Consider the following 16,986-nt stretch of genomic DNA (forward strand, 5'->3'; position numbering starts at 1 on the left):
TGTTAGTGATTAAAATGTGGACACACTCACACTGTAAATGTAAGATTAAACTAATTGAAATGTCATAGAGGGGTATATCATGAAATCTAGAGTCCTGTGCATATGTATCTTGTAGGAGCAAAGAGAAGTGCTTCAACAGTATGCTTTTCAGTTCTCAGAGATTTCCGTTAGCTTGTGAGTGCTAGTTAGTGATGGAATTCAATTCAAGTGTGCATGTGTACTGTAAGTCAGTGTGAGTTAAAGGATGAGATGGACAGCGACAGAGAGAAAAGAGTGGGAGAGGGAGAAGGAGAGAGGATATGTGTACCTACTCTCCTCTTGGGGATACACTCTATCTTGCCTCTGTTTGTAGAATTGTGAAGATAGTGTTTGTTAATATGTACTCTGGTCTTTAATGAAGGTTCGAATACAAAGTGACAGTCATCCATTGGCTGCGTGTGTAACTGCTCTGGTCCCACTGTGTGCTGATTAGAGCGCTGTGGGGAGATAACAGACACATTAGGACCCACCTGTAAATTGCATTAGCTAATCAAAATACCAAAGTGGATGTTTGCTCGCAGAGATAAATTATTTCAAGGTTATACATTTTTTCTTGGCAACAGGAATGAGTTGCACAATCATGTCTGTGTACATTTTCATATGATTGTTTACCAGTTGTTTATGGTAATTAATGATAAAGGCTTTCTAAAGTCCTCTGGCTGTGTGATGCAGGGACCCGGCTATGCCCTCCTTCTCAGCATTAACCGTATCTGCAGACACAGATCCACTTGTTCCAGCTGCAGCAATGTGAAGGAGAGGAGGGCTTAGTGGAGTGGACAGAGAAAAAAGGGTGAGGAAGAGAGGAGAAAGAGAGAGGCGGAGTGATGGAATGGGGATAGATAGGGGAAGGGAGCTGACACGACTGAGGGAATACCAAGGGGGCCCCTGCAGAGAGCTGACACTATTGTGGTATTATCAGGGGGGCCCCTGCAGAGAGCTGACACTACTGTTGGTGTGTCAGAGGTGCCCTCCAGAGGGATGACACTAGTGTGGTAGTATCAGGGGGGGCCCTCCAGTGATCTGACACTGCTGTGGTAGTAGTGTCGGGGGGCCCCTCCAGAGAGCTGACACCACTGTGGTAGTATCTGGGGGGGGCCCTCCAGAGAGATGACACCACTGTGGTAGTATCGGGGGGGGGGGCCCTCCAGAGAGCTGACACCACTGTGGAAGGGTGAGGGGGGCCCCTGCAGAGAGCCGGCACTACTGTGGTAGTATCGGGGGGCCCACCAGAGAGCCGGCACTACTGTGGTAGTATCGGGGGGCCCACCAGAGAGCCGGCACTACTGTGGTAGTATCGGGGGGCCCACCAGAGAGCCGGCACTACTGTGGTAGTATACTACAGCAGCAGGGTGCTTGGCCAACAGCAACGCCGTCTCCTAACCTGTCCACACTGAGGTCCGGAGCATGTTCCCGCTCGCCACAGGACAATGACAGCTCCCACAGCCAGCACCAGCTGGTCGTGGGCTGATAACCACAGTCATACAACAATCGTGGCTGTAAATGACAAAGGCGTGCAGTCCAGCACTCACGTCACAGTGCAACACTCAGTTGGTATCTTTAATCTGATTGTCAGTTCCAAAGCCCTGGGAGGTGTATTTTCAAATGTCACGACGATTTGTTCTCATGTTAATGGGTAGGATTTGTTGTACTGTACCATGTTCTTCAAAGGTCCTCAATTACGATTTATTCTTGAGCGGATGGTCGGTAGCCGGAATATAAATTGCTTGCATAATTTGTAATAATTTTATTTATGGAAATACTTGGAGAGACGTTTCCCCACAAAACTAAAGCTAAAAAAAATAATAACTTGTGGCCACTTGCTCGGGGGCCTCCTATTTCAAACAGCCTGCATCCACCTTTAGTTGGTCAAGTACTAGAGCCATCTGTAACATGTCCTTACTGCAGGCAGTCATGGCTGCAGCTTGGAATCTCAGCTCTACATTATATCCACTGTCTACTACTGTCATGGGAAGAAACTGGAGAGGTGTGTGGGATGATTGTGCTCAGGCAGAGTTACAGGGCTGTGTTCCTCTCCTCTCGCTAAGCGGCTGCTTGGATTTCAGCTCACCCTTGTTGTTGGGACAAGGATGGAATGACGCAGCATGCAGATGGCACCCATTTGCTGAGGGCTATTCTATGTTGGCAGAGCACAATGTGTCCACTTTACTAAACTGACCCAGACCCATTGTCCTGTCCTACACTCCATGTAGAAGTCTGTTGGTAGATTGGGTCTCTAAACACTATGCACGTGCGAATAAAAGGAATAATATAGCAGTTATTTTCAAAACTCAAAGGCATCATCATTATTATTCATTAATGATAGATTTGTGTTGGGTGTGTTGACGTGAGGAGATTTCATACCAATTTGGTTTGGATAAAAAAAAAAAAGGTCCAATAGATAGTTTGATTATATGAAATAGATCCAAAACCTAACGTGCATCTTCCAACCAGTCACGTCCGACTCCACCACTCCAGCTGAGTTTTTTGTTACAAAGAACATAATCACCTTTGATGGGTTATTAGAGCAGGGGTGCTCTGTCAATGTGCCTGTTTCCCTGACACTTGTCTGGAAAATGAATGAAAATGAAATGAATGAGAATGAATAAGAATGAAATGGCCTACTTCTGAGGAAGTATTATTACAGAAGGTTGACTGAACCACAGCCAGGACAAAGGCCTACATTTGCTGGAGGAATATACCTAACAATGGCCCTGCTTTCAATTGAGAGAATACAAAGTACCTGTTTAACATTTAGAAATACTGTAACCAGCAATGCTATTGAAATTTGTTTTGGCAAATTAGTTGACTTCCCAAACTATGAACTCAGAGTGTGTAGACAGTGTGGACAATTTGCACTGTTCTCTTAAGGATCTTTAGGCATTGCAAGAATGCCACTACCAGGTTTCAAACCCTCATCATAATTACGTCGATGAACTGCGAAACAGTGAATTTACTGCTGCGCCCATCGGTAGTCTGACCTGTGGGTGCTCTGGTGCGGTTCCAACTGCTCCTAATGGGAGGCATAGCTGCAGTTGGCTGCAGTCAGGAGTCCCTGAGATAAAAAAAAAAAAAAAGTGGGTGGGGCCAGAAGAGAAAGGTGATTTGTCACGGTTGACATGGAGCTGGTTGACCTCTTAGACCAGGCAGGGCGAGCAGCTCACTGAACTCTGGCAGGTTTACCCAAGCAGATCAATGCCAGTTAATCTCTCTGTGTTGGCTGCTTCTTCCCTGGCCTTGGCTGCGGCCCGGCAGTCGGAGGAAGAGCAGAAGTGAGTGCCGGTCCATGCCCTCTCACATCTACAGATGGTGTCCATTAGTGCCAACCATGCCCGCTCTTCCTCTGCTGCCGTGGCACAGAGCTGGGCAAGGGCACTTAGCATACATAAGCAGCACACAGAGAGAACCACACACGGCGGGACCACACACTGTAGGAACACTGAGACAAACAAACCCCCTACCAGGGAGAACCCAAACATTTAGCAGAAGCTATTTCTCCGGTGTTCCACCTGTCAATCTAACTCCATTCTCTTCACAGAGGCAGCAGGCAGTGAAGGGGGAGGAAGCGCTTCCTAGCCAATTAATTATTGTTGTGAATTTCCTCAATCCTGGGGACGGTATCAGATGCAAATTTTCCTCTGCCACAATTACAGTGGCTGCTGCTATTGACATTTACGAGGGTGCTGATTTGAATTATCAGAGACATTAGTAATTTGGGTCTTTAAGTGGGTTTTGATTTCCACTGAAGACTCAGGGGTGATGTGAGGATGAAACTAGAATTAAACAACAGCACACACAGACTGGCTGTTAAAAGCCCCAGTGTATTTGTTGGAGAGAGATAAAGCAGTCAGGACAGAGGAGCTTTTTAGTTTTTTTTACACTTCAGCTGGAGGACACACATTACACCATCTCCACTGTTTAGCTTTAAACACCACAAGCTTTGTGTGTGGCATTTCTTTTGGAGCTGTGTGTGTGTGTGTGTGTGTGTGTGTGGTGGGGGGGGGGGGTTGTGCGTGTGGACATATGTATCATCCTTTTTAAAATTGTTGTTGTGCAAACTGAGAAAATGGAGTTCCTAACCTGTTCTATCCCTTAAACCCTAGCCAAGACTGATTTCTAGATCCCAGTTCTATCCAGCATTAACCCACTGAGTTTCACGCTTCCAGACAGAAAATAAGAATAATTACATTCTTGTTGCCGTACATTATAAAATGTACAGTCATGTCTCACTGTAGGTTTCAAGCACAGAAAAATGATCAGCAAATTTCTGGTCCAGTCTATCGGTACCAGTGTGATGGCCCAGTGTTTCAGGCTGCAGTACAAGTCCTTCTGGGTCGCCATGCACTACTCCAGGTCACTGATTTCCCTTTTCCCATGATTATCTTGTTGAACCACAGATAAGTGTTTAGAAGATTCGCTATTGCACTTGGAAATAAATTTGCAAATTACCAGCAGAAAGGGGCCATTACAACCTCCACTGGCGTAATGGTCAGTGACTGCTGTATAAATCAAAGCATAATTATGGCGGTGGCCACTGTGTACTCATTTGTATAAATGTTCATAAGATGGAGGAGAATATTATGTTTTACCAAAAATAAATAAGTGAAAAAATAGTGATAAAGTAGCAGGCAGCCAAACACCTTCTTGGTATTCTTGGCAAATAATGGTAAATTCACCAAGCAAAAGCTATTGCTCCAGCCCCTGTGTTGGTGGTCACTTTACGAGAGTAAAGCAAAAAAGAAGACCTGCCACTAATGGATTTCACACAGGGGCTGAGGAAACGGTGCTTGGTGCTGTCTCGTTTCACACACACAGTGGTGCTCCCACGTGCCTGTATTTCGGGGTTCCCCCATCACTCATCTCCTCATTCCCTAGCCTCAAACCACAACTGGATCCCAAAGCCCCCCAAGGCACAACAGGGAGAGGCTTAGGAAAACCAGCCTGGCAATTGTCCTTTTTTTTTTATCACCCTTTTTACGGCGTTAGAACATCACACTACATATGACAGTGTCATCTAGTGACCCAAGATAATCAGTGATATGGTGTCAGTGCTGCTGACAGTATAGTAAGACCACTGGGACTGGCCAGTGCTACTCACAATCTACTGAAGTGTTTAGATGACGTGAACTAAATACTAGAATGTCACACATTAGAAATGAGGCTAATGTTTCAGCTAGCCGTGTTCTATTGCAATTATATGGTTCAATGGCAGTGATTATAGTTCTTCAATCTCCCTCTCTTGAAGTTTTGGTTTGCTGGCTTCCTCATCATTTACTGCATGAGCATAATGGGCAAGTCTGGTGGAAAAAGGATGATAAATGGAGCTGGCGGGGGCTCATAGATTTATTAAATTTCTATCAAACCCTGTAACAAAAAAATCTGCTTTGGTTAGGAACGGGCTTAGATTTTTTAATCAAAATTCATGAGTCCCCGATTCGTGGTTGAGCGGGCCTGAGGAAGACTTGAATCGAAGACTGATTAAAGAAAATAAAAGGCTTATTTGAAGTAATTTTTCAATGACGTCTTTTAATTGGATGTTAAATCAAATTCTTATCTGCCTCCCCGCAGATAGCGTCCTATATGGTGGCGGCACGGGTGACACTTCCACTGTAACCGATACTCGGAATAACAATGACTTCACACTTCCACACTCAACCAAGGATGTGAGGCGGAGTGGCTGCTGTGTTCGTTCCCAGGCTGCACGGGCCGACTGGTTCGAAAATGCAAACGAAGGGGGTTGGATATTTATTTCTGCTCTCAAGCTGTTTGCGGAATCATTCAGGAAGGGAGATAGACAGCGTCGTTGGGGGAAGAGTGTTGGAGTGGCGCGTGGCATGGGGGTGGGGGGGGGGGTCCTCATTCTGCGATATGAGAAATGTAAGACGGCCTAGAAGTGGCTATATGGCTGCCAGCTTATCCCAGCCTCTAGTACTAAAACGACCATTCCTCTTTGAAGACTTAAAACCTGCTTTTTTTTTTTTTCTAGCTCACTGTTAATTACATACACACATGTATACATCCGCGCTCATCTTAGAGGTAAAGTGCATATATTCAGTCCGTAAACACTATAGCTGCACAAGGGTAAAGTAAAGCGCCCCTGCCTGGAGGTATGTCTAAGCTGCTTGCAGGTCATTAAATTGATGCTGTTGGTGTTGAGGGGAAATTAGATTTGCAGCAGTAATAATATTTAACTACAGTGCCCTCTGTGGTGTAGTGCCTTCTACGTGATGAATTGTGGAGAGCAGAACAGGGGCTTGTTCCAGAACCAGTGGTTCTGTAGTCTGGCTGCCTTGGAGGCAACTGAGGAGATGTTTCATATGGATGAGATTTAAAGCAACGAATTGACATCACATCACATCATAGCCTAAGCACATTTTGTAGCCTCGTGTTTTCTTTTCCGTAAATATGCAGCTTTTCACTTGCTGCCACTCTTAATGGGAAACAGTTATGGCTTTATCTTGTTGATCAAGAATTAATTATCTCGCTCAGGATGTCCACTTGTTCTGTTTGGACTCCTCAAGGGCCTTACTGTGTGTGTGTGTGTGTGTGCGTGTGTGAGAGTGAGTGCATTTACATTTCAATCATTTAGCAGATTATCTTATCCAGAACCCAGGTAGGCATGTGTGTTTGTCAGTGATTGTGTGAGACTAGCAGACATCAGATGCAGGTTTGTGCACTGCTACGTCCCTCTGGGGAATCTCGGGATACATTAGGTAGAGCTGTAGCTACAGGCCTCTGGGTTATCTGTCAACCAACGGAGAGGTTTGGGTTAGAGCCAGGCTGCTGTCAGTTCCCACTGCTGTCCCCTTAGACAGTCAACAGCCAAACTGGCATGACCTCAAACCGTTCCTTGCTAATGTTTACCATGGACTACAGTACAGGACCAATATATACCAGCGCCTCTTTTCCAAATACAAAACATCCAAGAGTCAAATGGGTCAGAAGTGGGGGGCCGGACCTAGTCAGGTTAGAGTCATTGGGTGAATATCATCAGGGTTGTGTTTGAGAATGTTCCTGGCTGATCGTCTGCTGAGACGCCGTCATAATCAGGGTTCTGAAATCTACTCAGTTCATCATGTCTTTGTATTTAAAAGTCCATGTTACTGGTCGGATATGAACTTAATTGATTCTGTTGTTCCATTTAAACTGTGTCCCCTCAAGGCTGCTCTATTCTTTACCTTGTCTGCTGTATTTCTAAGTGGGTGTGGTGTTTTCATTCTGGTTGCCGGCCGGCTTTGCTTCCTTTCACCACACACACACACACACACACACACACACACACACAGACAAATACACATCTCTCAAAGGCCACTGCTTTTGGAGATCAATCCAGCATCATAATTATTCACGAAACAAAGCCAAAACAGTCAAACAAACAGAAAAAAAATGCTCTGAGGAAACATTACCGTGTGCAAGTTACATGAATAATTGAAGGACAAAAACAAGTCAAAGGTCAAGCATTGAATGATTCCTGGGGGCCCATATTTCTGCATGTGATTTACTGCTGGCTGGCTGACATTGTGTTGAGTTGCTGTGTGTGTGTGTGTGTTCCATTGATAAAGCAGCCAGTGAGCCTGGCATGTTGACTGTGAGAAAGCAGAGAAAGCTTATCTGTGCCCTCCATCCATGTGGCTGGCTGCCACACTGCTCACGCTCCTGTTGTTGGAGAGTTCCTACTGAAATATTTATTTCCCCTCAAATCCTGCACATGATTTCCTTTAAATGGGCCTGACTGGGGCAGAAAGGGGCTTGCTGGAGTTGGATGGTCTGTGCTCAGAGCGTGGACTGGGCCCGGGACACTGGGGAGATTCAGCTGGATTTAAGATGTGACGGTAGATGTGAGGAGAGAAGGAATGTGAGGATGGTGGAGAGTTATTGATGAGAACCTTTCAAAGAGGGGTAAGATGTGCTAAAGTAGTAGCCAGAGCTTGGATGCTGGGGGTAATTGGAAGTTCACGTAACGTACACTAACGGTCGTCCTGTCGTCCCCTTCAAAGTGGGCCCGGTGGGGGCGGGCATCCAGAGCCTCATTTGAATGGATGAGAAGTCAGTGATCTGGAGCGGTGTGGTGTGAGTGTCACGGTGGCCCGCCCCCTCTCACTCTGCCTCTCCACTAGATGAATATTAATTGAAGTCAGGAGCCATCAGTAATGTAGACTTGACAGCCGACAAATCAGTGGACACAAATGCCCTCTGAGAGAAGTGCACACAATACCCCCTGTGGTCTAACTATCAAAGTCACTCAACACTGTTTATATCCCAGTCCACTACGATCATGTTTGTGTATTGTAACGCGGAGAGACACCGGGAACAGACACAATGCCTGTGTTCTTGGCCTGGAGGGCATTTTATTAAGAAAAATGGCAGAGGGAAGAGTAAAACGACCAACCGCCGGGCGGGACACAGCATCACCCTCTTCCTTTCTTCCTCTGCCACCCAGAGATGCTTTTTGGGGCCCTGTTGTCCCTCAACCCTGACGATGGCCTGGTTGGGGGCCGGTGTGTCTCGTCAAGGCATGGCAGCCAAGCATGCGGTTCAAGGAAGTAGCCTGGCTGCGTTTCGAGGGGCCCCATTCGGCAGACCTGGGCCAGGAGTTCTGCTTGGGGCGTCGGCCCCGACAATGACGCTGGAGAAGGCGGGTTCTTGCCAAATGATATGTACTGTATGTGTCCACATTCACCAGCTATAGTTATACACTGCACATTCAATTGACATGTATAAAAGAAAACAACTGCAGTAGGCAGTGTTGCACAATTTGAGGGCCATATTTTTACAATCTCGTCCCTAGTTAGTGGTATTTTGAAAGATCATTATGTTTGGAACGCTGTCCTCCCCATATGTTTGTGCCTTTGCCAAAGTCCTGTTTCTCCCCTTGTTTATGTGTTGGTCTTTTTGTCTTATAAATTGTAGCTGCCATATAGCCGTGGCTAGTTGCCTAGAACTAGAACTGGATAACTCGCTATCGCTGCTCTGCACAGTTCATTTGTTTAGGTATCTCAGTAGCAAGCAAGAACATTAAAGCTCCTAAAATCCGTAGAAAATGACAGTGAAAATCTCAGTGTGTGTTTCAGTGTTTTTTGCTCATTTGTTTCTATCCTCATTCATATTGCAGATCTCGCTGGCTTCCTTTCATCAACCTACTTTCTTCTGACTTCTCCCCAGATGACTCTCTAAGAACACAACAAAGCACCATTTATTCTTCTGCGCCCGCATCCACACTGAAATCACAACACCTTTAGAGGGAAAAAAAATTATTTGATTAAATGGAAACTGAATACGGAGTCAAGTGTTTGTTGTGTATTTCTACAATTGACATAAGCAACAGTAGTCAATGGTGACTGCCAGTGGCTGCCAATGGTGACAGCAATATCAATTAGAACGGTTTAATAATTGTTTCCAAAACACTACTACAACAAGCACTCCACTGAAACATAGCTTTTGTGCACATAGGTAGGTCATTCAATGTACAGTATATGTATAATACTCAACTTAGTGTTCTACCTACCAATCTATGGATTCTTCCTTTAGCTCAGACTCTGACATTTATTCTGAAAGCGTCTGCATCTGCAGTCTGCTCCAGAATGATTCCATGGCCTCTGTGCTATCTATGGAGAACCTGTGCCCCCTTAACATTATCTATCATCTTTCCTTCTTTCTATTTCTCTTGCTCCCTTTCACAATCTCTCTCCCTCCTTCATGAAGATAAAAAGCAGATGGAGTCTCAGAATAAAGTTGCAAACTGTGCATAAATAGATATTTAATTAGTCTGCAGTGAGGCCTAAATCAAATTACTCTTGGACTGACAGGAACACTCATATTAACATCATTCCCGAGAAGAGCCCAAGCCAAAATGTAAATTAGCAACAGATAATTAGGATAAGAGAGGGAACTTAGCCTGACGTTGGAGCTGCGTAATTGGAATGCTTGTGAAACATACTGCTGCTGCTCATTAGCGGTAGCCTATAGCAAGCCAAGGTGGAGGGATGGAGGGATGGAGGGATGGAGGGATGGAGGGATGGAGGGATGGGGAGGTCAGGGTGAGAGAGAACCTACGCAGGAGAAAGGGATTACAAGGGCCAACAGTCCTCTGACAGGCTGGAAAAGGGTTCCAGCCTCACCCACAGTGTTATCTCAATCCACTTCCAGTAACTTTCCAGCAGTACTTGGATGTTTGTTGTAGAAAATTGGCTCATTAATATGTAGTATCAGCATCAACCAGCAGAAAGCTCTTTTGCGTAAATAAACGTTTGTGAATTTTAAGAGGATGCTATATCAGTGTGGAAAAATACAACGTGATTAGTGATATCCGAGCGTAAAGATCTTCAGGTGATTTACCACTGAATCCATCTAGCCATGATACATCCATACTGCTCCGTGATTAAACGCGGGAAATTGAGTAAAAGGGGGTTTTCTCGTCTTTGGCGCGATGAGAATACTCTGAATATTTCTGTTCTACGTAAGGGATGAGAACATCTCGGCTTCCGGCACCGGCGGAACTTGACTCGGCGGCAGGTGTATTCACTCCATTAACTAATTGTGGCGGAGTGAGCGATTCCACCTACAGTGGCATAACGCCATCATTAGCCCTCCTAATAATCTCCCTCTATCTCCCCCTGACAACACGTCACTTAGCATTCCAAAACAAAGGTCAGCTTTTTTGGAGATGACGGACCGGGATTCTCCCAGGGTAGCCATTATAATTCCCCTCGTTTGCCCCCTCTTCAACCCCCCCCCCCCCCCCCCCCCCAATGTTCATACTCTTTCATTTGTTAATGCTGGCGGAGCTCATTACTTTAACTTGGAGGGGAAAAGAGTGTTTGCTACCTCAGCCTCGCTGTTGCTCCAGGCACTCAGGGTATCATGCTGAATGATTAGCAAGCCAAGATTAATAGTGAATTAAAGTACCTGGAGATTAGACATCTCCCTTCCTGCCGTCTGGCTGGCTGGGCTGCCCACGTTGGGTTGTCTGCTTTAGACCTGGGTGGTCATATGGGGGAGATTTCTTCTGCAGGACCAGCTAGTGTTCCTCCGCTTGCAGTCACGCTTCCCTTAGCATCTGAGGGATGTTGTGCTTTGCATGGTAATTAGGTCCCTTTGTTCCATCTGTTTGGTGGTGTGAGCACCGGGGATGGCAGAAGCATAGGCAGCCAGGGCTTCTTGCTGAGCCCCTGGGTGATGTGCTCCCTGCGGGGTTGGCCGGAGCACAATCTGGGCCTCTTTACCTCTGTGCCCAGCCACAGGGCGCTCCACCTCTTATTGGATGTGCACACTTTATTCGTGTTTTGTTTGGTGTCTGTCTATGAAGTGGGAACGTGTGAAGAGTCTGTCCGTATTCCTGCCTGAACGTTTCTGTTTGTTTGTGTGTGTTTGTTCCGTCTGTATGTATGTATACCTGCCGGTTTGCCACAATGCTGTTTGGCCTTATGGCTAGCTTCAAACTAAGCTGAGGTGGCAGGGTCTGCGCAGTGCCTGACAGGGGAGTATCTTCCTCTCCTCTCATCTCAGCTGGGTGTCTCCCTGTGTTAGTGTCCATGCCCCCATTAGGCCCACACCCTCAGCATGCTCACACAGGGCTCTGTCCCACAAGGCACTAGGCTGAGCAGCAAGCCTGGCAAGGTGGGAAGGGAGGGAGAGCCTTTCAAAATATGCCTGATGTGTTCAGGCACAGGAATGCATCTTAAAATGAGTACACAAACGCAGTAAATAGGGCCCTCTTTTTTCTGAAAGGTGTGTGTGTGTGTGTGTGTGTGTGTGTGTGCCACATGCAGGGTATATGTCAGAGATGAACGTGGCTGTGTTGCCTTCACAAAAGCCATTGAAAAATGTAGTGTGGAAATCAGATTATATGTGTTAAAACCAGCTCGCACAATAAAACAATATGCAAACCAGCCAAAATATTTAAGCCAAAATAAAAACAGAAAGCAGAGGATGTGAAATAAAGGAGAGAAGCAAATCAGTCAGGAGCCCAAAGAATTAAATGATGATTATAACAATCCTGCAATGTACTTGGTGTATGCCATGAAGAATGGGACTAGGGCTGTGGAATTGCTGGAACCAAGCATTTTAGTGAGTCACTATTCAACCAAACAATTTTTCTGGTTCCCTTTTAATTGTAGTTCTGCTGGAAAATGTCAGTAAGAAAATGAGTGGCAAAGCATAGAGGATAGTGTTAATTTAGTATGTAACTAGTTTCATGTGATTTCTGTTTGTGATTCTGCTGGGTTGTCATGTGTAAAATGTGTCTGATTTCATTATGCACTGTATTTCACTATGCACTGCATAAATAAGAATATTTAAAATCAAGTATGAAAATTTATGAAGCAGTATCTGAAGTGTTTTAAATTAAATCGAATTACTAGTTTGAAGAATTGAAAAAAGGCTATTCCATTGCTATGTGACACGGCGCACACACTGTACATAAGAGTTTGGTTGTGAAGGTGCTACTGTGTTCGTCACAATAGCTGCTGTCAAATCTGTCGGGCGACCGATCGCCAAATCAGATCACTCTGTTGATCTGACAGTTGAAAGAGCTGCCTACTGACTGACAACTTCATTGGGACAACATGTCCAGTCCGCATGGGAAACATCACTTCCTCCGTTGTAATTTTCCCTCTTCTCCGCGTCTCGGTGACCCCGTCTCTGTGAGGTAGCTCTGCTGGCTAAAGGGTCAGGCAGATAACTACTCTCTCATGTGAGCTAGCCCTCTATTGTTAGTTTCTGCCTAAGGCATGGGGGATTTTTCAATCTCAAAATCCCTATAAGGACTCCTTAAGCTCTGTGTTGGATGGCTGCCATAGCTGCCCAAGTGTTGTATCGGTACTAAAACGTGCAGTACAAGTGCGAGTTTCCCACTAAAACAACTGCCATTGTTGATAAAGATTGTCTTCTCAAATTGACTCATCTCCCTTGGGTTATATGTTCTTTTATTTTCCATCTCATAAGTTCATCTATTCATCTGTGCTTATATTTCAGTCAGTCTATGAAATGTGCCAACTGCTCTATATGACTGTCTGTGACTCTGTGTCCTTTATTCTGTCATTTATCATGTTACCCTCTTGTTTAGTCATCTGTCCATTGTCAGGAGACAGACAGAAAGCCTTCTGTGAGCTGCTTTCATCTCATGTTCAAATCTACCTATTTGTTTCTGGCGCTTCTCTTCCACTTTTTAAGCACAATTTGAGCTGTTGCCGAGAGCATCAGAGCCTTGTGCCACTTTGATAGTGGTTTTTACGATTTTTTTTAAGAAGGGGGCTAATACATCTCGTCTGTTGTTGACGCTTTCCTCAACAGCTATTTCAGAGAAAACGGATTTCTGCCCCAGTAATTGCCTCAGCAATATTCCCCGGATCCGCACATCATTCAAAGGAATAGGTCTTCTTTTTCCCTGAAAGCTTTTTTCAGTCTAGCAGAACGAGGTGAATGACACTTTTTTGTACTTATCTTTTTTTCTCCTTTGTTCCATTCTACTGTTTTGTGCCCGAAAAAGAACTCTGAGAGAGATTAGTGACACTTCCAGTGATCTCTCCATCTCCCAATTAAAACACTGTTTTTTTCTGTGTGTGAAAAGCACCAAGCATGTTTAATTTATCAAAGTGAAGATACAACACGTTTTAATCACACTAAAGCGGTTAAATGTATCGGTTGTAACGCTGAGCGGCTCAATGTTCACTATTGTATTCTCTGTGTTTTTGATCCCTCATGATTTCTGCATAAAATTTACAGTCCGTATACTGTCCACACAAATGTTATTTAGCATGGAACTGTAGATAATGACATCTGAAGAGAATCATTTTTATTTTACATTGGCCGTGGAAGCACACTATTCTGGAACATGGCATCTTGCAAAGCTTTTATTCACATGGGGAAATTGCCTATCGCAGAGAAATCATTTGTAAGCCCATTCAATCAGACTGGAACGGCAGGTACACAGAGAACCCTGCCTGAGTGAGGAAATAAGATCTCAGCTGGATAGTTCTGTTCCAGCCATTTTGTAAAATAACTTTGGGGCATATGAAAAATGAAGGTGACTTCTTGCTTTAATGCAGCTAAAAACACACTTGTCATCCCATTGAAAATGGATTGCCTGTTCACTCACTTTTTCCCATGCTATCTGGAATAAAAAAATTTTAGTTAACCAGAATCTTCTGTCATGTTGGTAACAAATATGGTATGGTAATTGGTTGCAATATTTGGTAACTTTATATAAACCTAAAGCATTTTTTAATTATGATTGGTGTATAAATACATATGCATTTTAATTAAATATGTGTACATATTCTAGCCAATACAGCGTAGAATTCAAGATAACATTTCTTCATTTAGAAAAAAAGCTTCTAATCAACAATGGCATTATTTTCCAATTGTAGATTTGTTTTACAGCTGACACCATAACATGCAGAACTCCACATATTAAACACCTTATTCACCACTAAGTTGGTGTACAACAGCTTCTTCATTCTTTTCCCCAACATGATTATTTCATATATTTTGCATGTAAGTGACTTTCCAGTGTTTCCAGGATAAACATGCAAATATAAATGAATTTATTAGAACAGTGTACACATACTCCAACACATCGCACTTGAAATTCAACACAATTATTGTTTGCTCCTTGGGGTTTAAGGCCGGGTGTTTTTGCAAAAGCACTTTGTGACAACTGCTGATGTAAAAAAGGGCCTCATAAATAAATTTGATTGATTGACTTACAGTGACAGTCATTTAAAACACAAATGTGAACCCCTGAATATCCAACACACAATATCGACTGCAGTTTTTGCCCTAATTGCTAATTTGGTAACAAGAATGAGACTAGGATACGCTGACAACATTATTTGGGAAGGAGCTGACAAATGATTCGCTACACAGTGTAAGGCCTCACAGAAGGCCGGAGATAATAACAGACAGCTGTGATAAGGACCCGGATGGTCCGATCACTCTTTGTTTTACCTCAAACGAGTCCGATTAGCTCCGGCATAATAACCATAACAATAACACTGAAATAAGTATCTGGATATCTGTCACATCTGACTTGATCCCGACAAGCCCATAAGCCTCAGCAGGTGTGAACAGTTTGTCACTGAACTTGAATTCCTTTGTTGTTCATTCCCGAGGCGTAGGAACAAGGCAGGAATAGGGCATGTCTAAATGTCTCACCTGGAATCCAAATCGAGTTCCCTGCCGGTAACAGGGACATGAATCCAGATGTGGCTGCCGTAAGCTGAGGCCTGTACCCCTGTTCCATGGCTTGACAGTGATTGGACAGTGGAGAAGCATCTGATTAGAGGCACTCTGTTGGTTTCTATGGGAACAGGATATTATGTGCTGGCAGTTGAGCTAACAGGAAGTTTGTTTCTGTTGGTCTTGTTTACAAAATTCCTGCAGACCCCCCTCTCCTCTTGGGGGATCTGGGATGAATTAGGATGCCTTCAGACTCTCTCAGCTGAACTGCAGCGTTGCTCAGTCGTAAACACCATATCACCTGAGAAGAAAAGCAGTGCAATGTAATTTAGATGCAATCCTTGAGACTTTTAGGTGTAATAGTAAAACTGACATCTGACATTTCATGCTTCATAACCGCTTTTTGCTGTGGTTTTAGTTTTGTTTATTATAGTGGAAATTATACTTTGCAGAAATCTTTGTTTGATCACTTCTACAATTACTGATTTGTGTTATGTGCCTTTTCACCTACCCCACCCCCCTCCACCCCCCCCCCACCCCCCTCCACCCCCCTCCACCCCCCACCCCCAGAGGCTTTGCATGTAGTTTAGCAGCTTTTCTGCACAGATCACACCAGTGTGTCAAATACAGGCCTGAAAGGGTTTGGTTAGCAGGAGGAACGTGACAGGCCAGTCATGGCATTGGGAGAGTCTGAGGGGAGGAACTCACATCACACCCCACAACCACCGCTAACCCTCTCCTGACACCGTTGACCTTAAGCTCACCGTTGACCAAGGTCGTGCCCAGGGTAGGCTGATGTCACTGGAAGGGCAGAATGTGTGGGATCCAGCCGTTCGGCCAGGGTACCATGTGGCTCTGTGAGTTGTGTGATACAGTATCATCAGCCAGTTCAGAGATCATGTCAGCTACAGTGCGTACACTTCCCTAACCCCCATCTCAACACTGCTACATTCTTATCCAGTGTAGGCATTACTCTCTGTGTTTGTGATTGGGTTTTATGATATACTTACAATTGGGTAATTGTCTGTTGAGACATATTTAATATGTTTGTGATGACTAACACAGTTGTTATCTGTCTATATACAGAGCCAGGTGGAATATGTTGTTAAATGTTTGGCAATGAGTGCATGGTGACATCAAGGCATAACAATGCGCTTGTCTGTTGTTGCCCATTTATTAGTGACAGCTAGTCCGTCAGGCATTTTCGATATGTGATGGAAAGATGAGTTATAGTTTTAAAATAAATTAAACACAGTGGGTGCCGACCAAGCATTGAACTGTTCTACGGTAAAGATTTATCTGATCCAGTCTTGGCCGGCGCTGGTCCACACGTCTGCTGTGTGGCTGAGGGGGTGATAGAGGGAGAGGTGTTGGCTCGCTGTTATGGTCCGATTACCTAAGACTATTTTCGAGCCTTAAGAAGTGATGTCATCCCTTAGATTAAATCTCTGACTGAGAATAGATTGGTCTATCTGTCCTCTCTGTCTGAGAATAATAAATACCATTTACTATGGATGTTTCCTGTGTCTGTGGGTGAAAATATCAAACATTCGGGGAGTTTTCTTTTCTATTTTCTTCTTTGTTGAAATGGTCTTCAGTTCAACTGTTACATCAGGGGCACTCTCTTGGCTGCCTTTTTGGCAACAATACTTTCTTTTGAACTATATATGTTTTGTCTTTTTCTCCTGTCTAACAAGAATGTTTTCTTCTGTGTGTGTGTGCAGGTCAGCCTGTCCACTGAGTCCAGCTGTGTGGAGGAGATTCTACGGGTAA

At 44.5% G+C, this 16,986-nt stretch overlaps 1 protein-coding gene across 4 annotated transcripts in view; it reads left to right on the plus strand.

Moving 5' to 3' along the window:
- aff2 (AF4/FMR2 family, member 2) overlaps positions 1 to 16,986 on the plus strand; it is a 176,930-nt gene that overhangs the window by 80,404 nt on the left and 79,540 nt on the right. For all 4 annotated transcript variants that reach the window (XM_010899611.4, XM_020046169.3, XM_020046171.3 and 1 more), the window contains one exon: positions 16,938 to 16,982. In XM_010899611.4, coding sequence (XP_010897913.1) covers positions 16,938 to 16,982 — 45 coding nt within the window. The remainder of the gene's footprint in view (positions 1 to 16,937; positions 16,983 to 16,986) is intronic.

This window comes from Esox lucius, chromosome 4, assembly GCF_011004845.1.
Source record: "Esox lucius isolate fEsoLuc1 chromosome 4, fEsoLuc1.pri, whole genome shotgun sequence".
NCBI classification, from domain to species: Eukaryota; Metazoa; Chordata; class Actinopteri; order Esociformes; family Esocidae; genus Esox; species Esox lucius.